The following is a 24,374-nucleotide window of genomic DNA, read 5'->3' as shown; positions in this document are numbered from 1 at the left end:
GTCTAGCCTATTCAAATTTATCCAAACTTCTCACATTGATTTCTCTAGGAAACCATCCAGGGATTTTCCTAAAAAGTACTCCAATTTTTTTCTCAGGGTTCTTCTAAATGTTCAACCAGGAATTCTTCCAAGTAAGTAATGACTAATGCTTCCTTCAGATTTTACTAATTCATGAGTACTTTTAAGAACACCACGAAAAAATTTGCAGCATCCAAGGGGCAGTGATGCATTTTGAACTGAACGCGAGCCAAAAGTGAACTGAACGCGTTCTAATTTTGCACGAGAACCTAGTAAGCATTGAACTCTTGTGCAAGATTCTGCACCTGCTCAAGAACGGCCCGTTCACTTCAAAATGCACAATGAAGCTGAAAACACGAAAACACTACATCATAACATATTGAATTCCAATCGTTTCAAATATATGGCACCTTAAATGTTTCCAAACATCTTTGCAAAACTTTGCAACATTGAAATAAGTCGTGTGTCTGCCATGACGACAGTTTTCATTCCGCGTTCAATTTTCAGCTCGCATGGGTTCAAATTTTTGAACTGCTCAATGTTCAAGCCTACTTGATCCCTCGTTCAAAAGTTTGAACTGGAACGCAAACTGAACGCGTTCAAATGCAACACTGCCAAGGGGTCATGCATAAATTACGTCAAACTCCAAGGGGGGGGAGGGGGTCGAGCCAAGCGTGACAAGCCTTACAAAGTTTTCTGAGGATTCATACAAAAAGTGTGCCAAGGGGGGAGGGGAGGGGGTCGAAAAAGTTGAAATTTAGCGTGACATAATTTGTGTACCATCCCCAATGGGGATTTTCGTATTCCAAAAATATAGAACAATTTTCTCAGACTAAATCCTGACCAGCTCCTTGAAAGTTCTTGAAAATTCCTGAATTAATTTTCGAGGATTTCTGAAAAAAAAAAAATGCGGAATTCTCTGAAGTAGAGTCTTGAATTATGCTTAACACTTCAGTAATGGTAGAACACAGGTGAAAAATTCTCGATTTTCGTAATCCGCATCAGTGTGGTGCTTCTAGTGGTTGGCAACCACGTGACGTCCGGAAGGTTGAACGAATTCCAAGAAGAGCTCCTCAGGAATTTATTGTTGCTATTTTTGAGGGAATTTTAAAACAAATAAAACAAATCCAAGGAGCATATGAATCTCTGTAGGAGGTAGGAAGTCTTGGATTCTTATAATAGTTGTTGGTGTTAATTCTGTAAGACTTCTAGAAGGTATGTCAACATATTTTTTGGAGGAATTAGTAGTAGAAGTTATTCGCAGATATCTTTTTTTTTGATAAATTCATAGATGCATTTCATTAAGAACATCCAGAGAAATTCTTCAGAAAAACTATCAATGGAAGAATTCGTGATAGAATTCTAGGAAAATACATGGCAGGATCCCAGAAAAAAAAACAATTGTTTGAAGAAATATCTTGATGATATCTTATGGAATGACATTAGATTATGATTCTTGGGGATATTCTGATGAAGACATATGGATGACATTTAAACATATCTTATAATGATAATTGGAAAAAATCTTGACCTAATTCTTGGAATACAATGACAATTTCCCTGAAACAATTCTTAAAGTTAGATGCGCGTCCACATTCAAAACCATAGGTAGGACAAACATTAGCAGAATCTCCAAGGAACTCTAGATTTATTTTTTTTAAATTTTGGGATCCTTGACAGAAAATTGAAATTGACACACTTAGATTAAATTACTGGGGTCGGTAAAATTTTACTGGGTTTTGGAAAAAGTCAGTAAAATGAAAACAGTCGCCACGCGTAATTGAAAAGCAAATTTCACCATGTTTTATTTTTTATCGATATATGATATAAAAAGAGAGCTCTCTGCAAAATTTCAGTAAAAAATCTCTGTTTTTAGATTTTTGACATTTTTTTTTAGTTTACTGACTTTTTCAGTAGTTCAAAAACCCAGTTATTTTTACCGAACAGATTGAGTGTAGACTATTTTCTTTCAGTCATTATTACAAGACAGAGAAAGCTTCAAGATTATTGATAAGATTAATTTCATTAGTGATTTATTGTTTAAAAAAAATATATCCTTTTTTTTAATTCCTTTATTAGTATCATTTCAAACATTACATTCATTTCTTATATATAGGTGTTCTGTGTTATTAGACAACACTATCATCCTAATTTGGTAAACAAATATATATTTTTCTTATTAAAATATGGAAAAGCTGTGAATCTGTTTTTCTTCTTTGAATTTTATTTGAATATTGAATAAAGATTTCCATGGTATCCTCAAAGAGCTTACAACAGGACTGGTAGCAGATTTTTTTAGAGACTGCAAAGTCATGCAGAGAATGCAAGCCCCTAGCAAGTCATTTTTGACGGAAGGTCTTTAAAGTCTGTGTTTTAACAAAAATTGTCTCTAAAGTCACTTATTTTCCTTATTCTACTTGCAGTGAGTCTTGCTGCCAAATTTGAAAGGTTCTAGGGAAAACTTCAGAGACGCGTCTAATACATAGGTTATTCAGATATTTTCTCTCAGATTCTCGAGAAAGAGCTCAAGGAATTCTGTTACTTTGATGATCTTCTTGCATACTACCAGGGGCTGCTTCAGTGATTTCCACAAGGATTATGGTGAAATTTAATCTCAGTAATACCTCCAGATATTTGTTGACTTACTCTTTCATGGATTGCCTCAGTTGTTACTTCAGCAGTTTCTCCAAAAATCCCTACAGGCGTTTATCCAAGAAAAGTCAGAAAGGTTCATTGAAGAGTTTTTGATGAATTTTTTTTTAGAGAATTTTCCTGGAAGATCTTTTTTGGTATTTTCGTATGGATTCCTAGAATAATTTATCCACATTTATCCATCAATTGTATAGCAATTCAAGAATTAATTATCAACAATTTCTCGAGTGATGTATCAAGTAAAATCTTACTGGATATTTTAAAAATTTATTTAAGATTCCACACCAGACAATACTTCTGAAATCATTCCAATAATTTCTCCGATCTCTCCTATACAAATTTATTCAGGGAATACGTCCGATAGCTATTTATTATATAGTAACACATATATTGAGCTTTTTCGGTAATCCAATCCGCATGGTTATTAAATTAATTGACTCATTACGCGTGGTAAAGATGGATAAATTATGAAAGAGTCCTGGGTTCAAATCCCAGCCGAGCACGTGGATTTTTTTCATAATTTCACCCACAATTTTTAAATCTTTACCACGCATAATGAGTTAATTAATTTATCTATTATAGTTTTCAAGGAATTCCTGCAGGATAGTGAAAATGTCCCTGAAAAAATAATCGAAAAAATATGTTGATGATTTGGAAAATTTCTCAAACGTTTCTTGGGAGAATTCTTAGACGAATCTTGAAGAAATATTGAACGGAAATTTGGGGAAATCCTGGAAAATGCCTGGAGAAAATACTGGTTTAATTACTGCAAATGTTCTAAGCGAGCATCTTGGAGGAAGCTCTAGAAAACAGGATGGAGGAATCATTGGAAATGACTGAAATTCTTGGATAACATAAGACTTTCTTGGAACAAAAAAAAAAATCCGAAAATATATTTGGAGGAATTCCTGATGAAATCACTATAATTACACTTATAAGATTTCCTGATTTTCTAAAACGAAGCTTTTGGAACGATTCCTAAGAATGTCCTTTAAAATCACGAAATGAACTCCTGAAGGAATTTTTGGAGCAAACTCTTTGGGCAGATACCTGAATCAATTCCTGGAGGAAATAATGAAGAAATTCATACAGAAATACGAGCAGTAATACCGTTTTGTCTCAAATTCCAAACAGACTCATATTCCGAACACTCGGTTTTTGTATGGCGATGTGGTTGAAATGTTTCGCTGAAATATGTCATCAAATTACAAAGAAATGGTAGTCAATTGCAATTCAATTTTAACGTATTTCAATCTATTTTATACCTCTGGAGTAGTGATGATTCTCTAGTTCGAGACCAGTAAAACTAGCTCAGATAAATTTATTTGCGAAATTATTCATTAGAATACGTTTTATTCATGCTGTTCGGAATTTGAATCATAGTGTTCTGAATATGAGACAGAATGAACACAGTGTTCGGCATTTGAATCAAGATGTTGTTCCATATTTTTACGTACAAACAATACTAAACAAGTTAAAATAAACATTTTTATTGGCACACCCAACAGCTAACAGTTAGACTTTGCGAAGAAATTGAAATTTTCACAATTATCAGCTATTTTATGCCTATCAGATGCATTCGAAGTCACTGTTGGCCTTAAGTGTTCGGAATATGAGTCAAAACGGTACTTTCCGCAATGTCATGAGGAATTCCCAAAAAATATTTTTAGAAAAATATCTGGTAAGAATAACAATATTATCTCCTGGTTCCTATTCGAGTTTTTTTGGTATCTGGATTTCTGGTGGATCCCTTTTTGAGCACTTATTTATGCTTATCTGGTCTCAATTTGTTTTTTTTTCAGGCAATCGTGCAAACCGTATCTAGAAACTTCCGGGCTAATTGTAAAACTACTTAACAAACTAAAGTTTCTTGGTAGATAGTTCAACGTACAGAAACTATGAAGAAATATTTTCTTCAAGCATTTTTAGTGTTTCCAAGAAGATTTCTTTCAGAAATTCTCCACTCTTTTTTTTCAGCGGCCGTAGATAGCCGTAGCGGTAAATACGAAGCTATTCAGCAAGACCAAGCTGAGGATCTTGAGTTCGAATCCCGCCACACGGGTAAAAATGCGACACTCAAAATAAGGAGAATGAGTCATGATTTCGGGAAGAAAGTGTGTTTTCATGTTATGAAAATACACCATGACCAAAAGTCATGAAATCATGAAGCATTTTACCGTAACGCCGGCTGTACGTTACGTTTTCAATTTTTAGCGAAGAAAAATGTGAGTTAAAAGCCTCAAACCATGAAGTATGTATGCTAGAACCATGAATAAAATTCATGGAAACATAAGCACTATTCATGGATTTAGTCATCTGCCATTTATGATTCCTATTTTTGATACGAAAAGTGGCAATTTCGGTCATGAAATCATGAAGCAGAATGTGAAATCATGAACACAGTTCATGAAAACATAAGCACTTTTCATTCAGGAACCCTGAATCATGAACTCTGGTCATGAAAACAAACATCATATGTCAATTTAGATCCCTGTTTATATTTGCTATTGGTAAACAAATGAAATGAAGATTAAAATAGTTACGGCTTTTGTGCTGGTAGTTTCGTAATTAACCGTGAAAACATTCCACAATTTTCAACCTAACGATTGCCGCATCTTTGGCAAGAACGCGAATATCCGTTGGTTAGGTTTGTACGCAAAGCGTTGTTCCAAGCATCATTTGAATTGGAAAATGGTCCCTGGGCTCACAAAATGCTGGTGGATTGCATGAGTGATGGAACACTCCTTAACGACTTTGCGGATGTGGAAAGTGGAACTGGCACATCCGGTTGCCGAAGACCTCCTGTGAGCTGCTCTGTTATAAGACGTGGGGAATGCATCACACCCGAATAGTTAAAATCGCCGACGAGCCCGGTTGTGCATAATCAGGATGAAGGCTTGCAAGTATATTTCGGATCATTTAACAGCTCCTACAGATTGATTGTGTAGTGACACAATGTGAGAACTCACGGATATTTTGCCAAGAATGTCGTCGTTATGATGGCAAGGTTCCGAAGAGCATTGTCTTCAATTTAAACTTTTTCAAAAACAAAACTTTATAATTTCACTAGAACACATCACCGATCGTTATGAGACGCGTTGACTAGACTGTCACTTGAAGAAAGTGACAGTTAGATTTGTGTAACGCTTTGAGCATACAAATTCTTGCATAATATTCACGATTTCATGACTTATAGTCATGATATCATGAAGCATACAATTTTATGAATGGACCAATGCACGAGTTCACTAATTTGACGTTTGAGCGGTGCCGAATTCACTCGTTGCCATGGTCACATAAATAACACGGCACCGCTCAAATGTCAGATAGTGAATTCGTGCATCGGTCCATTCATGACTTTTTGTTCATGAATCCGGCAACGGATTTTTTTTCCGTGCAGATGAGGACTTTTTCGACATCCCTGGGGATGGACTTATCCACGGTCTTCTTTTATCATCGACTTTCTTTTTCTTTTCTGCTCTAAATGCGGGCAATGTTTACATAAAATGACATCCGGACCAACATCCGGACAACGAATGTTCACCGGATGAACATGGAGTGGATGAATGCATAACGAAATCGTTCATTTTTTGTAAACACGGCCCGCAGGAAAAGGTTTTCTTCCCGGTGGAAGAAGCAGCGTGACGTCATTGTAAATTAGTTCATAGAGCATATTCGTACCTGTCACACGAAATATACATGCAAAAATGGTCAGTTGCCAAAGTAAGCTTTCAGTTTATAACTGTGGAAATGCTCATAAGAACAGCTGAAGGATTTGTCCCCGTTGGAAGGTAACACCAAAAAATAAAATAAAATATGAAAAACACCTGTCCTACCAACTTCCCATGTCACTGCTTGAAAAAAAAAAATCCGAGTGGAATTCTTGAAAGAATTATATGGGAAATATTTAAAGGAATCTGAAACAATAGCAATAAATACTACAGTCGCCTTTCCACATCTCGATATCGAAGGGACCATCGAGTTAGGGAGATATCGAAATAAAGATCAAATGTTTAATGAATATTAGATTGAAAATCACTCCGTTACCAGAAAAATAATAAACAAGCAGACGTTATCTCGCATTCCAAAATTGTTTTGAATCACTAAAATCTAGTCTAGTCACCATTGATTATGGTCATATCGACATACGGAGAGATAATTGGGAACAAAAAATCAACAGGATCAGCGCGAGATATGGAGATATCGAGATAAGGAGGATATCGAGATACAGAGAGAGAAAATGTATGCAGATTGAAGGGACCGAAGAAATAGTCGATATAGCGAGAGATATCGAGATATAGAACATCGAGATGTGGAGAATCGACTGTAGTTGAAAACTCATGTACTTATGACCTGAGACGAGAGTCACGAAGACGGTCTTCTTTTTCTGTGATTGCTGAGTTTTTTTTCTTATTCCTCTTTGTGTTTATACCAATTATGCGCAAGCTGTTCAAACTCTCACATGAACCTCTCAGCAAAAAATGATTGAGTTTGCATCACATCGAATCATAAATAGCCGTTTGAGTGAAATTTCATGCCAGCAAACGTAACAGACATTAGAAATAATTAATCTTCTGCTTAGATTTATCAGCAACTTTGGAAAAAACTGCTCCGCCGACTGAGGTTTTTAATAACAGTTTACTTTGAACACAATACTTTTCACTTTTCAGCCATAAAAACGGTGGGCTGCATTTGACGTTTCGTGAGAGAGGAATCTGGGCTGCATATGACGTTGATATTTTTCCTCTTCGCGAGTCTCTCTCAGTTTATGACTTGTGTTTCCAAGAAACTCGAAGTGTGTAAAGGGTTGGGTGACAAAACGACGAATGCCAAAAATTCGAGAGGACAAAACGTTGAAGGGACAAAACGTCGAAAGGACGAATCATTGAAAAGCTACCAAGATTCGGATTATTTTTGTGTTATCGAAAATTCGGCTTATTTTTGTATTATCGAAAAGGACTTGTTCTTCAAAAGCATCATCAAGCCTTCTAAAAAGCAAGTTTTTTTGGAGCAATAATTTTCCAGACACTATCAAAATAATTTGCACCGATCTTTTTAAGAGAAAAATATTTTAATTTTAAAGGAAACTGAATTGAGTAGAATTTTTAGGTTTAAAGTACATCCTGACGAAAGTAATAATATAGTATTTGTATGGAAAGTAAACTACGCTTTCATAGAGATGGTTGAAAAGTCCCATGTCATGTTTATAGCACAGTAGAGAAAAGACGCGTTTTTTACAGAAGACTTCTCAAAGCACAATGAAAATCATCAAAATTAGCAACACTGCTGTTATTGAATCGTATTTATTTTCCATGTATTATTTTCATAATAAGATCATCAATTTATTATCAATCGAAACATTTGGAGAAACAGGTTTACAAATTGCTATAGATCGTTAAATATGCGTACATGTTTCGAAATGTATGAGATGCTTCAATAAAACGACCATACAGAGTGAAATTTATGCTTTAGAATGCAATTAAAACTCACGATTTAGCTCTCTGTTATACAAATTTAGTTTCTTTAGTAAACTAAACCAGTTTTAAATACTTTTTTCATTTTACTTCTTTTCTGGGAGTAAAATGATTCTACTTCAGCAAATTTGTCAATAAAAATATAAATATATTGATCTCGTGTCAGAGATTGGTGAAACATTTTTGGTGGTTTTAAACCTCAATACAAATGTAAAGGATACCAACATACACTTTGTTCATAAAAATAAAGATTTTTTTTTGCAACAAATTAAGATTTTTTTGCAAAAAATATTCCTTACTTTGAAAAACATCTTTTCTGTTTAGTTCTTCAATCAGAAGCATTTAGTTACCTATATCTTATATTTTCATAACATCATAGAATAGTACAATATACAGGAAACCGATTACAATTTAAATAACAAATTAAAATGATAGAGCATAAACACGGAGTCGCTTCATAAAATGTATAGTCCTTATGACAATAATCCTTGTAATTCAATAACTTTCCCTTATATCGATATTGCTAATTTTTCGAAATTGCTCTCTTCCCAGAGCCATCGACCTTTTCCCCTATCCAACAGCAATATAACGTACTTGTCCCAGCTGTTCCGGAGCAGAAAAATGCCGTAATTACCATGGCAATTTGCTCCTTTTCTGATTTTACGCCTTCTGCGAAACCATAAATATCGGCCCCATTGTTCCGACAGCGATTGCATTAATTCCGCACGTCGCGCCCAGTCATTATAACGGCGCGCACACAAAAAAGAGAACAAATGCATCGAATTATGGTGAGAATTGTGGAATCTGTAGAGGTACCAACCAGCCGGCCAAGTGCAAATTTATTGTTATGATACCATTTAAACAATGATTGTTACGACCAACCCGGAGGAGAAGGGGTTACGACGACCATTGGATTGCATTGAAGTACGCCAATAGCTCAACGGGCTGTGTTATTAAATTTCCACTCCACTTATGATGACCATAACCGGAAGCGAGGCAGAATTGATTTCCCCTGCTGTCCTCCCATGCTGTCGGGTATCGGAATTGCAGTGTGCGATTGCTCACATCGACCATTGTTGTCAATCGACATTGATTGAATACCACTGTGTGGGTGATATGTTGGACGATGGAAATTTCCTCACCGCAGGCAGTGTTCAGAAAGCCGAGCTCTGAACTCACTGGAAACGATTGCCCATATGAATACGCTTTTAGTGAGAATTGAATGAATAAACAAAAATCAACGAAATGTTTGAAGTGGTTATTATTCATTAAATCTATTCCAGAAAATTTGTAGGTATTTGTGGGTAGTTTATCCTGTTTATGTGGAATGGATAAATTGAAATTCCAAGAGAGAGCTTGTAGAGTTCCATTTTAATCACTACTGTCACAACCGAAGGTTGACAAATATAGGCTGCTATTATTGGTCAGTGGTAACTGAAAAATATATTTACATCATACCAGTGGCACAACCATGGGGGGGGGGGGGGTTGGGGGTCAACCTCCCCCCAAGAGCAATTTTTTTGAAGAATTACCAATTACTTTTTAAATTCACTACTGATATCAACAAAAGTGAGTTGAGGACGGACTTGGTGTAGGGGTTAGAACACACGTACGCCTCTCACGCCTAGGACCTGAGAAAAAAATTTCAGTGACGACTTCCTTCGGAAGGGAAGTAAAGCCGTTGGTCCCGAGATGAACTAGCCCAGGGCTAAAAATCTCGTTAAAAAAGATAAAAAAAGTGAGTTGTACAAACAGTTATATTGTTCTAATTTAGAAACCTTCGAGGATTTCGAAAAAAAAGGTAATTTTCTGCTTTGTGGGGAACGTACCTTTGGAGCCGGCCTTCTGATACCTGAACATGCAGATAAGTATGGGGCGGTCCATTTATTACGTAAGGCAATTGAAGAACTGGTAAAGACAGCTTTATTTTACCTCTTTTTTGTAAGTATAATTTCAACATTACATTCATATGTTCAGTATTAAGCAATACTATCATCCTAACTTGGTACAGCTTAATTAAGCTTTTATTAACATTTTGTTAATAATAATTACATTTCATCTGTCGTAGCAGTTCTATTTTTTACAGGTGAGATGATTTTGCCTGCTTTCAATTAACTTTACCTAAATATATTACGCATTAATCGTGGCAATAGAGGATTGCAACGATTTTCTAGCATGAGTCCTAGATACTCAACTTCATCTGACCAATTTATTGGAACCCCACTCATCGTGACAACATGTTTATTTGAAGGTTTCAAACAGAGGCGCGTTCACGTTTGAACCATGGGTAGGACGAACGTTAGCAAATATTTTGTGTACACTGAAGCTAATACAAATGTTAACCCTAGACTGGAAATTGAATGTTACTATTTTTAAGCGGCTTAAAGTGTAAGTGAGTGGTCGTTCTTGAGCTAAGGAAATTGTACTGTTTCCAAGCGTTTTAACAACATTTCCATGTGATTTTGCTGCTAAATAGAAAAAAAATAACATGTTTTAGAAAACTTGTTTGATTTTTTGACTCGCATGCGTTTTGTATAGAATGAGTTGCTGAAAACCTTCAAAGTAGATTTTCTCAAAATTAGGTTTTCGTCCCACCTATTTGCTTGTAACCCCCTCATTTTCATGCCAGGCATTACCAAAACATTAAGGAAGTCTTTCGTTTTTACAGGGCTGGTAGCGACTAAGTGCCTTCAAAATTGGAAAATGAAGACCTCTTGTAACAGGAACTATGAAAACAAAACGAATCGAGATAAGAGTTTGATTCTTCATAGCATCAAAGCATGCATATCTCTAACATTTAAGATTTATTTTAGAATTCCTCGTGATGTATTACTGTATGTGTTTTTGTTCATGATTTCATCAGAAATTTATTAAGGTATTTGCCCAAACGTTAGGCAAATTTCTGAAGGAGTTCATTTAGTGTTAATTACACTAAATTATTTGATATACCTCAAGAATCCAACCTCCAAAGATTATTTCGAAAATCTTCTGAATTCCTCCTTCCTTCTATGAGACTTTTTTCAAGAAGCCCCAACTCCCGCAAGATTTTATCCATCGATTTCACTGGAAAATCCTCAAAACGACAAAACGTCTTCTAAAATTCAATCAATAACTTCTTCAGACATTTTTAGGTATTTAATTTAAATTGTTTTAAGGATTTATATGGAATTTCAACTAAGGATTTCTCTAAAGATACCTTCAGCAATTGTTCCAAAGATTCCTGCTAATATTTTTACAGAAATTCATCTAGTAATTCTTTGAGATTTTCTCATATTCAAGGCTTACTTGGAGCATTTTTTTTAAGAATTCTTCTAGAAATGTCTCCAAGGAAATGCCAAGGATATTTTTCTGAAAAAAAAAGTCTGTTAGGATCTGATAAAACTTGGGTAAATTTTAAAGTCGCCTTAGATTAACAAGGGTTTCTAAAACAATTCCTGAACTATTGAAGAAGTTCTAGAAAGTGTCCTATATAATTTGCTAAGTTATTAGAAAAAAATCAATCGAATCTCGGATAGTATTCCGCAGGGTTCCCTAAAGAATTTCTCGAAAAAAATTGGACAGAATCTCTATAGAAACTTATGTAGGAATGATCGGAAGAATTATTGGAAAAATTTATGTAGTAAAAATTGATGTGAAAACTTAACTTAACTTTTGTATAGGAATTTTTCAGAAACTTTTTAATTTTTTTTATGGAACTGCATGAGTAATACTTGGGAGAAATGCATAGAAAAAATAAAACTGTTCGAAGAACCTCTCAAAGAATTTTGGATTTCTGGGAGAAAACGTGGATGAATTTTTGAGTGAATCCACATGCACAGGTTGAGGACTTCTTGCAGTGTTTCTTAAAATACCCTTCAAGCCATTTTTTTTTCAAAAACTTTGGAATAAACCTTGGTAGATTTCCACGGAAGAAATTCTGTAGAAATCTTTGGAAAGTCTCCTAAAATATCAATTGGAGGATTCAGTTGGAGAATAAGTGAAAACATATCTGGAAATTCTAGGATAGATTAGAAAAAAAAAAAAAAACATAATAATAGTTTATCACTTCTTCTAAATCAGTCTCCAAGATATTTTCGAAAATGTTCTCTTGATTCAGCATGGTAATCGAAATCCTGAGTAATTTGATTTTCTATTTGACTAATAAGTCCTAAATTAAAATTGTGTGCGCTTTCCAACTGCATCGCAAGTTTTTGAGCTTTTTCGCAGTAAGTTAGTTAGGCATAATTTGTTTTGCTCTTTCAATGCCAGAATTGGCTTCTAAGGGTTTTCCAAATTTTTGATCATTTTCAAAAGGGCTTAGAGCCAGGGTCCAATTAAGAAATTTTATTTTCAAAATTTTTGTTTCTCAAATGTAAAACTTATTTTTTAATTTATTTCTGCAGATAATGCCATATAATTTTCATAGTAGGATCGCGAGAGCGTTGAAATTGCCTTCTCCTCACGTTTTTAAGACGGAGCAAGATTTTAAGATCATCATTTATAATCATTATTTTATTTTTCAAATTCACACTTTGGTATTGCTATGCCTCAGACCTCAATTTTAGGAGAATTGTCAATATCAAGTTTTGTTTGTAAAGAAATGTAAACATCAAGTTTGCTATCGATATATGTTTCACATATTTATCAGTCGGCTCAAAAATTATTGAGAGTGGAGCTGATAGGATTGAAAATCGCTTCATGGGATGTTTGAAATGTAACAGGGACATGATCAGAATCAAAATCAGCATGAGTAACTAATTGGCTACAAAGATGACTAGAGTTGGTTAGGACCAAATCAATCGTAGATTAATTTCTAGAAGAGGAAAAACATGTAGGGCTATCAGAGTATTGAATTGAGAAATATCCTGAAGAGCATTCATCAAATAAAATTCTGCCGTTGGAATTACTTTGTGAATTATTCCACGAGCGATGTTTGGCATCAAAGTCATCGATGACAAAAACATTTGACTTATGGCGAGTCAATTTTCGCAAGTTAGTTTGGAGTGAATGAGCCTGATTATAATTTATTAGAGATTCTGCCTGGATAATAACGGGTAAGAAAAACCTATACGATCCTAGACGATTCGTCTACGCGAAGGGCTATTCCAAAAGTTAGACTTATGGTTGCCCTCGCAATGTGGGCATACTAACTTTTTTTTATCTTCCTTCACAGGACTGACGTCCTTAGCGTGAGATGAACCTCCGCAAATCATGCATTTAGCATCCATGGGGCAATGTTATGTTACAAGACCCCACTTTTAGCACCGACGGCACTGAGTAGGGTTCTGGAAAATTTCTCCAGGTTTCTGAAAATGTTTCCATGTCACACGGACATCGACCATAAGTCTTACTTTTTCTAAAGTTTTAATATTATTTAGATCTTTTTCGTTAAAGTGAACTAAATACCGTTTTGACTCATATTCCAAACACTTAGGGCTATCAGTAACTTCAAATGCATCTGATAGACATAAATTAGCTGCTATTTGAGAAAATTTTATTTTCTTCGCAAAGTCTGTTGGCTGGTGGGTGTGCCGATAAAATTGTTTATTTTGACTTGTTTAGTATTGTTTTTACGTAAAAATATGGAACAACATTTTGATTCAAATGCCGAACACTGGGTTCATTCTGTCTCATATTTCGAACACCTTGATTCAAATTCCGAACATCACGAATAAATCGTATTCAAATGAATTATTTCGCAAATATTTTTTTTGAGCTAGTTCTACTGGTCTCGTACTAGAGACTCATCACTACTCCAGAGTTATAAATTATATTTAAATACGTCTACATTCAATTGCCATTGATTGCCATTTCCTGGTGATTTGATGACATAAGGACTGTTCATTTTATAAAGTGGACACCTTGTTTATGCTATATATTTTTTATTTATTGATGAAATCGTAAACGGTTTTCTGTGTATCGTTCAACTATTATTCTACAATGTTATGAAAATACAGAAACTTACAAAATGCTTTCGGTTGAAGAACTAAATAGTTTTTGCAAAAACTCCTAAGAAAAACTGTTCGTCAAGTTTAAGCATTATTTTTCGCATGAAAAAAATCCTAAATTTAATGAACAAATTGTATGTTGGTATCCTTTACTATTCAACTTAAGGTAGAGCTTTTAAAAACATCAATAATATTCCATCAGTTCCTGACGCTGAGTCATTTTAGTGATCTATTCCTTATGATCAAATTTGCTGATATACCATCTTTTTACTACCAGCAAAAAAGTAAAGTAATAAGCGTGTTCAAAACTGGTTTAGATTACTAAAGAAACTATATATGTATAAAAAAAGCAAAATCTTGAGTTTTAACCGCATTCTTGGGTACCAAATTTACTCTTTATGGTCGTTTTATTGAAAAATCCCATACTTTTAAAAATATATACGCATGTTTATCGATCTAGAGCAAACTGTAAGCGTTTTTCTCAAAATATTTTGATAGGTAGTCTCAGAATAACACATTCTGAAAATAATACATGCAAAATAAATTTGATTTAATTCAAGCAGTGTTCCCAATCTTGATGATTGTCATTGTGCTTTGAGTGGTCTTCTGAAAATAAATTATTTGTTTTTCTATTGTGCTTAAAATATGACGTGGGGACTAAATCAGCAACTCTATGAAGGCGTAAGTTATTTTTATTATAAATACTATATTATTACTTCCGTCTGGACGTACTTTAAACCTTTAAATTCTACTCATATCAATTCCATTTAAATTTAAGATATTTTTCTTTAAAAAATATTGATAGAAAATGATTTTATGATATCTGCAAAATTGCTTCTCCAAAAATAACTTGATATTTTTTAGCAAGCTTCTAATTGATGATGCTTTCTTAGTACAACCATTTTTTGAAAATAAAAAATATAAATTTTCCTGCCGATTTTTAATAATCCTTGATTTTGATAACCTCCAAAAATCGACCGTTCTAAACGTCGTGCCTTATGAGTGTGAAATCATATTATTTTGGTAACTTTTTTATTACCACAGCATTGTACAATATTAGTCGAACGATGTACAGAAAACCGATTTCGATTTCATTGATAAATTAAAAAGATATTGCATGTCCAAAGTGTCCACTTTATAAAATGAACAGTCCTTATTTCAGCGAAACACCAAATCGCCATACAAAAACCGAGTGTTCGGAATATGAGTCTGTTCGAAATTTGAGACAAAACGGTAATATTCTTGAGAGAGCCCTTTCCGAAGAATGCCAGATTGGGTTCTCTTTTTCATAACGATTACTTGGACTGGGGAAAATCCAAGTAAATCATGTATTCCATTTTTGATCTCTTCAGGTGACTTATAGTCACTTGAGAGACCTTTCAAGACGACTTTGAACCATCGGTCAGTTTTGTCGTCATAAGTAAAAAACTTGTGCGTCATCTCTTCAAGATGTTTGAGAAGAAGTTCGCGATCTTTAAGAGTTTCCGGCAAAACGCGGCAGTTTCCTTTCTTTGGAGACCTTGATTCCCCTAATGGAGTTCAAGATCTCCTGCCTAAATCCTCCAAATTTGGAACAACAGACAACGATAGGCGGCACTCTTTGTTTCCTCACTTGAATTAAAGAGCCTGGGCTAGAGGCTGCTTCGATTTGGTGTTCAGCAAATTTGTCTAGGGCATCGAACTGATTGCTCATTTCGATGCAATTATCAACATTATTCATTTCACCATTGGAAGAAAGTTCGCACTCCGGAGAAACGTCCTTTTTTCCACTCTTGATACGTTTAGTGACAGTTTTAATTCCCACTTTTTTGGAAGGAAGTTGTGAATTCAGAGATTCACCCTTCCTTTTGTTTGTAGTTGCAACCATGTTTAGTGAATAAACGAAAGAAAACGAGACCTCCTTAGAGGTTTTTTTTCCCAAGACGGTGTCCAAGAAGGATTACCACCGCTAGCTTTCGCCAACGGGTCCAACGAAAAATCGAAGCCACGGGTCCAAACAAGGATTGTAAAGGGATCGATAGTTGAAAAAAATAGTACTGCAAAATACTGTTTTAGTAGCACTGGGGACTACTGTTTTACTGTTTTAGATGATTGTACCCCGTTTGGCATAAAGTCGTTTGGCATAAGGTCGTTTGGCATAAAGCCGTTTGGCATAATGGTCGTTTGGCATAATGGCCATTTGGCATAATGATTGAGTTAGAATGAATATCGGCATTTTCGAAGCTTTTACCGAGATCAGCACCACTGAGCCCATAGCAAAAAGAACATAAAGTATCGTTGAGTTGTTGCGATATAAATAATAAATTGGCAAAGAATGTTCGCAGTTATTAATAAAGGGAACGCACATATTTTGCTGCAGATCAAGCTGAAAATTACTTGGTAGAAGAAGGAAAAATTTATTTGCAAAATATTAAAAGCTCTTATCCAAAGATCTATTATTGCAGCATAATGCAAAAATAGCCTATATACGAGAGCAGATTATTTTCGTTTAAAATGTGAAAGGCCCTAACACTACATATCTTCTCACAACATAACTCAAATGAACAACACATTTTTGAAAGAAAATATATGTGGCAAAACTTTTGAACGATTAATTTAAATTTTAATTTTGAAAGTGTACATAAAAAAACTTTCTATTATCGAATAGAGGGAAAATTTGCGATTGAAATAATATTTTTCCAGCATATGTTGAAAGGAGATCTTGTGTTTGCTAAAATATATGTTGAATATTTACAGGTTCTAAAGTAATTATTATTCTAACAGCACATCTTGCAAGAATTGTGAAATATATAAATGGTAAACATTTAGCTTGACTAAATAATATAATTTAAAACAGTATAAATATAAAAAACAGCTTATTTTTAGAAGAAGGCAAAATTTATGTTCAAATCAATAGAAGATTGGACACCAAAAACTATTGCGGCATAGTGAAACGAAAAGACATCAAAAATTGCGTTCAAAATCATAGCTCTGGTCCTACTTTTCTCCGAATGTCGGTTACCCGAATGCCAGTTCCTAGAATAACTCGTTTCCCCGAAAAGTGATGCAGTTTAAATAGGTGCTATAATAGTCTTTAGTGACTGGAAGGTGAACGAGCAAGAACGATAAGCAATCAAAAGAAGCTGTTATTCTGTCATTCTTGGCTATACACATGTTGGCAAAAATATTGAGGACGGTAAAACTCGAAAGAACCGCCAATTAAATAGAGAAGGGTGCATATCAGATGGTCAGTTCGCTCACCACTCTGAAATGTTCAAAGTTACGACAAGTATGAGTGCCACAAACTTTTTGGGGAAGTGGACTTTTTGTTGAAGCGGGATATTCGGGGAACTGGTATTCGGAATACTGGCGTTCGGGGTAATGATATTCGGGGAACCGACATTACGGGAAAAGTAGCACAACCCATCAAAGTAACTGCAGTAATCGATTTCTTTTTTCGCTGATAACTTGAACAGATCAATGTTATCAATTGCCGCCATTTTGTCCGTTGAGAACAACAAAATATCTAGAAAAAAGAAATCTTAAAAGAACAGCTTATGTATAAAAAAGGGGAAATTTGTTTCAATTTCAAATGAACAGTTTTTATGACTTTAATTGGTTACATCATAATTAAAAAAAATCCAATGTTTAAAAGAAGGGTAAATTAGCGCTAAATATTTCAAAATCTCCAGTGCAAAAAAATATTCCAATAGCGGAACTCAAAAGAACAATTAATATTTGAAAGAAGGATAATTCCTGCATAAATTATAAAATATTATTGACAATAACTTTCCTAATATGCTTTAGTTTATTCAAGAGCATATGTTTGTAGAATAAAGTGACATTTTGTATCAATTATTGTCAATTTTTGACTCCAAAACAAGCCCGAATATCATCTTAAGAAATTCTTGGTTTCAGACTCATTATTCCAAACGACCATTATGCCAAACGACCATTATGCCAAACGACTTTATGCCAAATGACCATTATGCCAAACGACTTTATGCCAAATGGCTTTATGCCAAACGACTTTATGCCAAATGACCTACCACCGTTTTAGATAGTTTTAAAAACTTCCAAGAGCAGAGAGAATTTGTGTACGCACTGCACGAAGGTACGATGCGCACTGAATGTTTGTCCTTATTTCTACCGCATCCAGAATACTACAGAAAAATGAATGGGAAACTACGTAGCAAGATTTTTTTCTGCTGAGTGCTGTGCATCTGGCTTTAACAAAATGCGTTTTCCGTTTTTTTTAGCGAAGACAGCACAGTAAATTTTGGATCCACTCTTCATTACAGCGGTAGGCCACAATTCAATTACTTGCCTCCATAACGTCCACTTACCAAGATAGTTCTGGCTGTTCTGCAGCTCGGTCACGGTGATGTTGTGCACACCCGCCGGGATGGTGGCCACGAGGACGTATCCATTCGTCTGCTGGCTCTTGGTGTAGATGGCGGAAACGGGCCGACAGACGGAAGTGCCACACCGTACGGCACCATTATTCATAAACGTCCCGGATATCACGCCACTGTTGTGAACAGCCTGAAACGAAAGGAAAATAGAGAGAGAGGGGACATGAGAATAGATAAAAAAATATCAACACCATTAACTGTTGTGAGACATGCGGTCCACTTTCAGCTCGGCTGAAAACTGGCGGAAAAGTTCCGCGTTTGAGTGGCGAAAATAAATTCCTCGCTTATGGCGTTATCTGTTGGGTTCATATTTACAAAAGTTGACCGTTTCAGCTGTTTTACTCGCAGCTTTCCTTTTTCAGGGGGGAGGCGGTCTGGCGAAGAATCCGGACAAAGGACTTGCAGATGGTTCAAAGCCACTGCCATCCCGCTGTCAACACTTAAAAGAAGAATCATGCGGTGCGGTTTGCAGTCTATGGACGAAAGACGAACAGTGACTCAAACTTATGTTCGTACAGGGGACTGTTTTCATATTAAGATGGTAAAAAAACTATCGAATGATACATAGAATATGTTTATTATTCATTTACTTGGTATTACACGAATAAATTTAAAACCTCTTAAATGATGTTACGCCACGTTACTTGGTCCATGGTTATGTCTCTCTAACTTCGATTTCGGTTCACGCTCTCCAGATCATGCCACCTGCATTCGCCGTAGAGCCTGACGATCTTTTGATTCATAATCCGCCTCCAAATACCGTTCTCCTGCACACCGCTAAAGAAATTCCTAAGCACCCGGAGTTCTAACACTCTAAGTGCTTGATTTTGTACGCGCCATACAATTATATTTTTATTTTCATACAAAAAATTTAAGCTGGGGGAGTACGTAATTAATGGGCAGCCCCTTACAAGGATTAGAGACAGGTGATCTCATCGATTATCTCGAATGTGTCTTCGTCTTTTGAAACACTGCTTCTTGTCACGCTCGGTCCCGCCCATCAGCATGTCAAAAATGCATTTGAGGGATAAATAACCCAGTTTACATTATAATGAAATAAATAATATTTACCGTACTTACCGGATAGGAAATACTTTAAACACTCCATTGGTAGTATAATATCATTCACAGAACGATGGCCTCTAGATTTTGGCCTTTAGATTTTGTGGGCTTCGTGGCCGTGCGGTTAGTGTTACCAAGCATTTAGCCGCATCGTTCTAAGAAGTGTGGGTTCGATTCCCGCTTCAGTCCGGAAAACTTTTCGTCAGGAACGTATTTCGACTGTGCTACTGGGCGTTGCATGCTAGTCCGTTGTCTAGTGTGGTGCTTCCTTCAAAGGGCTAATCGTCCACTGGAAGCATTAACGTGTCGGTGTCTTTTTTAGATTTTACACTTTAACAGAGAATTATTACATAAATTGCTAGCTTTTGGTGAATCCGTATCAAGCACAGATCCCGAAATAAGCTTTAAACACTAGCAAGTATCATACAACTGCTCAAATATATGTATATACTCCACCATCTTGCTCTAATTAGTGATAATTTAACACTTTGATTCGGTTTCAGCCGTTTTTTACCCCGCAATCATTAAATCAATAATTAGCAAATCAACAAAGTCAGCCATCTTGAGCTCGATGGGGATTGAATCAAAGCTAAGGAAAGAACACGATAAAGATGTTCCAGTATTCTCAATAGGTCGTAATGTCGAGTACCAAAACCGTTAGAGGTATCTTTCAAAGAGGGCGTACCAGATACCTGTGAAAGCATAAGGGTTCCCCCTGATTATATAACTCCTCCACATCCTTAATTTTTTACAATACAGTTTTTTTCTTCGAATATATCTCATCGAATGATATTCGGATAAATCGACTTTTTCTTTCTATCGCATTAATTAAAATATCAAAAAGTTCTGAACATCAGAGCACCCCCACAACACAGTGACAATGGGCGGTATGAATAAAATGTAGTAAAGTTGAGTTTACTACATACTCGCTACATGTGGAACACGAGTGGAACATGTTTGTGTCATGTTCCTTTCTTCACCTTTCGAACATACTACAAACAACGCGTTGGGAAAACGATATGAGTTTTGATATTTTGGAAGGTATTTTGAGTTTTGCTTAGGAATTTTGAGGTTACAAAAACATTCGCCCCGTTAATTCTGAGATTTCGGTAAGATTACCGGCCGTAGCAATTTGTAATATCCGTTTAAATTCTGGAATTACGATAATTATCTTATTTTCTAGGAATTTTGGAATGTCGGTCGGAATTCAGATATTTTAAAGCATTCTGAATTTTACGTGCAAATTCTGACATCTCGAAATTCCTTTGGAATTCCGGAATCCCAGTAGGAACTTTGGAATTCTGATAGGGATGTCGGATTTTTAATGATAATTCAGAAATTTTAAAAGCCATTCAAGAAATATTGCGAAAATATTAGAAATCAAACTCCAGAATTCTGGTGAGAATGGAATTCCGGTTATTAATCTCTTGGAATTCTGTGGGTATCTTTGAGACGGTATTTCTGTAAGAATCTCTGAGATTTCGGTGGGATTCCTGCGAATTATTGTGTGAATATTTGGAATTCTGAAAATTAATCTATGGAATTATTGTAAAAACCTTTAAGATTCCGTTGATCTCCAGTTCCATTAGAATTTCAAAGCAAAGCTTTAATATAAACCTTTTGAATGTTGGTAAATAATTTTTAGATTCCAATGGGATTTTTTGTGAAATCGATAAGAATTTTAATAATTTTAAAGGGAACCCTGGTGTTTTAGGGGAGATCCTCATTGACTACCATCGAGTCACTACAATTCCCATAAAAATCTCTACATTCCACATTCTAGAAATTCCAAGGATACCATCAAGAATCCCTCCAAAACAACGAGAATATCACAGAAACACTTAGAATTTCAGGAATGCAACATGATGTTAAGAAAACACACGGGGGGCCTCAAAACTCTATCGCATTTTCACCATAATCTCAGTACTGGTGCTAGGAAATATGTGGTTCCTAGTTTGGTAGCTGTAATCTCAAGATCTCTTCGTTGATTTTAAGCTAAAATTCGTCAAACACTGGCGTTGGCAAAGAACGAAAACCACCCACAAAATTATTTGATGTACCATCATCATAAAATCATACACATAAAGAGAATACCAGACTAATCGAAAAATTACACTACACTATCTTGAATTACAGCACCTTCATGAATTGTGCAAATTATCGCGTAATCGATTAGATTCCTTGGATTTCCTTCATAGGGGTCATGCACAAATTACGTCAAGCTCCGGGGAGAGGGGGTCGAGCCAAAAAGAATTGCTCAAGTACAGTATATAGGCTGGTTTTAGCGGGTCGTCGTTGATGCGTCATCCCCGCATTCCCTGATTTACCTTCTCAGGGAATCTGTTTGCAGATATCTCCCTTGTAAAAAAAAAAACAAAATAAACTTCAAGAGTTTTACTCTGCACTCAAAAACTTTTCATTAGGCTTCACTTTTATCCACCTTAACTTGTTCTATTTAATTTTCTGATCGTCTAATGTTCCCACTTAGACTTAAACTTTTCGTCTAAAGAACGTCTGACTTTTTCAACGACCGAACTGAGAAGACTTGATCGTAGTTTTTATTTTTCAATTGCCCCGACGCTAAGCCCCTTTTTGTTCTAATTGTATTATATTTTAGATAATACAACTCTTCAGTTGACAGTCCAACTGATGAGCCTGATGATCATCGTTCTTAGGTGATGAAATAATCACAACAAAGTTACCAATAGAGTGTTTTAAAATTGTGGTTCAATCTCCCACTACTAGAGGCGCTCATGTTGTACAAAAGTTATCGTTTAACCCTTGCTGGTCAACTCAGGTTTTAAATTTTATTTTATTTTTAAGGGCAATTCTGTGGCACGCAGCTTGCTTTTGGTTAGCAGACTGTGTATCAGGCGTTAGGAAAGGCGTGCTATAATAATGGAAGGATGGGAACCTGGGAAAATGGTTGATTGCCCGTCTCTAGTTCTTGCAATTGCTATGAACGAATGTGATAAATGAAGAGTGGAAGATAGAAGCAAGTGATAGGTACAACTACAAATTACGATGGGACGGGCCTGGGAATGAAGCAATGACCATCTGCTCATGAAGCAGATGCGGTAGCCATTAGACCACCAACCCCGTTAGATGATACCTACGAATTTGATTATTGATAAAGTATTTGAAATTCTTCTTCTTATGTTATTCTTCTTCTTGGCATTAACGTCCTAACAGGGACATAGCCTGCTTCTCAGCATGTTAACTTTTAACTGAGAGCTTTCTTTGCCGTAGTTGCCATTTTGGATTCGTATATCGTGTGGCAGGTACGATGATACTCTATGCCCAGGGAAGTCAAGGTTCCATTACGAAAAGATCCTGGACCGACCGGAAATCGAACTCAGACACCTTCAGCATGGCTTTGCTTTATAGCTGCGGACTCTAACCACTCGGCTAAGGAAGGCCCCATTTCAAATTCGTTATATTATTTGATAGTTTTAATCAATGTGATGCGAAATAATGCCCTGCACGAATATTAAATTGGGTCACTGTAGATGAAGAGAGCTCATGTATGGAAAGAGGTCCAGAAAAGCTCTGGTAAGCATTTTGTGAGGAAAATGAGGCTTAAAAGTTTTTATCCTTCGTCAACAGGGCCAAACCACATCGAAAGAAGGAGGAGGCTTCGGCGGCTTGCGAATGACAAAGTTGTCATCGCCGGCAGCCCGCAGGCGGTTTTGGTTAGTTGTGGGGATTTGCTAAGTGAACGGATGCTTGTTTGATTGTGGAGACTGTGCGGAAAAACGCTGATGCCAAATTGTGTGTGCTGTGGAAAACTTTGCTTTTGTATGAGAAAGATTTAAATAAATGAATTTTATTTGAGTAGTAAATCGTGAATGAGAGTAAATCGGGTTTCCATCTGTCATTCATTAGCCTTGGATTAGCCCTTCATTTGACTTTCTTGGCTCACGAAGCATTTCCGTAGAAAATCTCTAGAGTAACGTCCAAGAAGACGACCAACGTTGCTTTTCTCAAGAAAACGCTGTTGTCAAACCTTATCAGCTATTCATTAAAATTAAACAAACTTCTAGCTTTCTGTGCAGCATTTTTGATTAACTTGCATTCCTTCCCAGCTAAGAGCTTTTTATTCTCAGAAACGAGAAGAAGCTCATTCCAAGGTAACTCTTTTTCTTATCACCCTCCCACCACTCCATCTTGCCAAATTTCTTTCTGACCCGGAAAGAAATACAACTGAAACCCGCTGGCAGTATCACTCCTCCCCCGGCCTTCTTCAAGCCACAATGAAAATTTGCAAAGAAAAGCCAAGAAATTAAATGCAAACACACATCTTTTAAAAGGCTACAAAGGATGAGAGCATATTTCAAGCTCTCACTTGCCAGAAAGAAAGTTCAGGCCACCTACCGCGTCGGTGCGCCGCCTTTGTCATCATCATCATACATTCAGGGGGTCCCATTTCGCTAAACTGTCTTCTACAGAGTTTCCACTATAACGCCATCCAGCTTCTAGTAGCTTGGTACTAAAGAACATAAAGGGCGTTGATTATGAGGAAATGCATGGGGTGGCGCGCTAACGGATGAACTTTTTTTCTCCAATTCTGTCTATGGTGTCATGCCTTTTCACCTGGCCAGCGAAAAAGCGCAAAATGGGTTACCTGTTTTGCATATTTCCAGCTGCTGAATACACTGCGAATGGCATATACCCCTACTCTTGGCGGTGCTTCAGCACGCAGCAGTAGTTTAGTTGGGGGAGTAACGTGCAATTCATACTGCAGAAGAAAGCGCAGTACGGTGTGAACATTTCTATGCGATTGATGGGAAATTATGGCGCTGAAAAACTGGCTAATTGAAAATAAAACCCAAAGGATGCTGAGAATT

At 36.0% G+C, this 24,374-nt stretch overlaps 1 protein-coding gene across 1 annotated transcript in view; it reads right to left on the bottom strand.

Annotated features, from left to right (window-relative positions):
- Positions 1-24,374, bottom strand: part of LOC5574491 (A disintegrin and metalloproteinase with thrombospondin motifs 7) — a 430,129-nt gene that overhangs the window by 24,335 nt on the left and 381,420 nt on the right. The window contains exon 6 of the mRNA XM_021839596.1: positions 18,397-18,595. Coding sequence (XP_021695288.1) covers positions 18,397-18,595 — 199 coding nt within the window. The remainder of the gene's footprint in view (positions 1-18,396; positions 18,596-24,374) is intronic.

This window comes from Aedes aegypti, chromosome 2, assembly GCF_002204515.2.
Source record: "Aedes aegypti strain LVP_AGWG chromosome 2, AaegL5.0 Primary Assembly, whole genome shotgun sequence".
Classification (NCBI taxonomy): Eukaryota; Metazoa; Arthropoda; class Insecta; order Diptera; family Culicidae; genus Aedes; species Aedes aegypti.
Note: the sequence above shows the minus strand (reverse complement) of the source record. Positions and strands in the feature narration are given on the sequence as shown.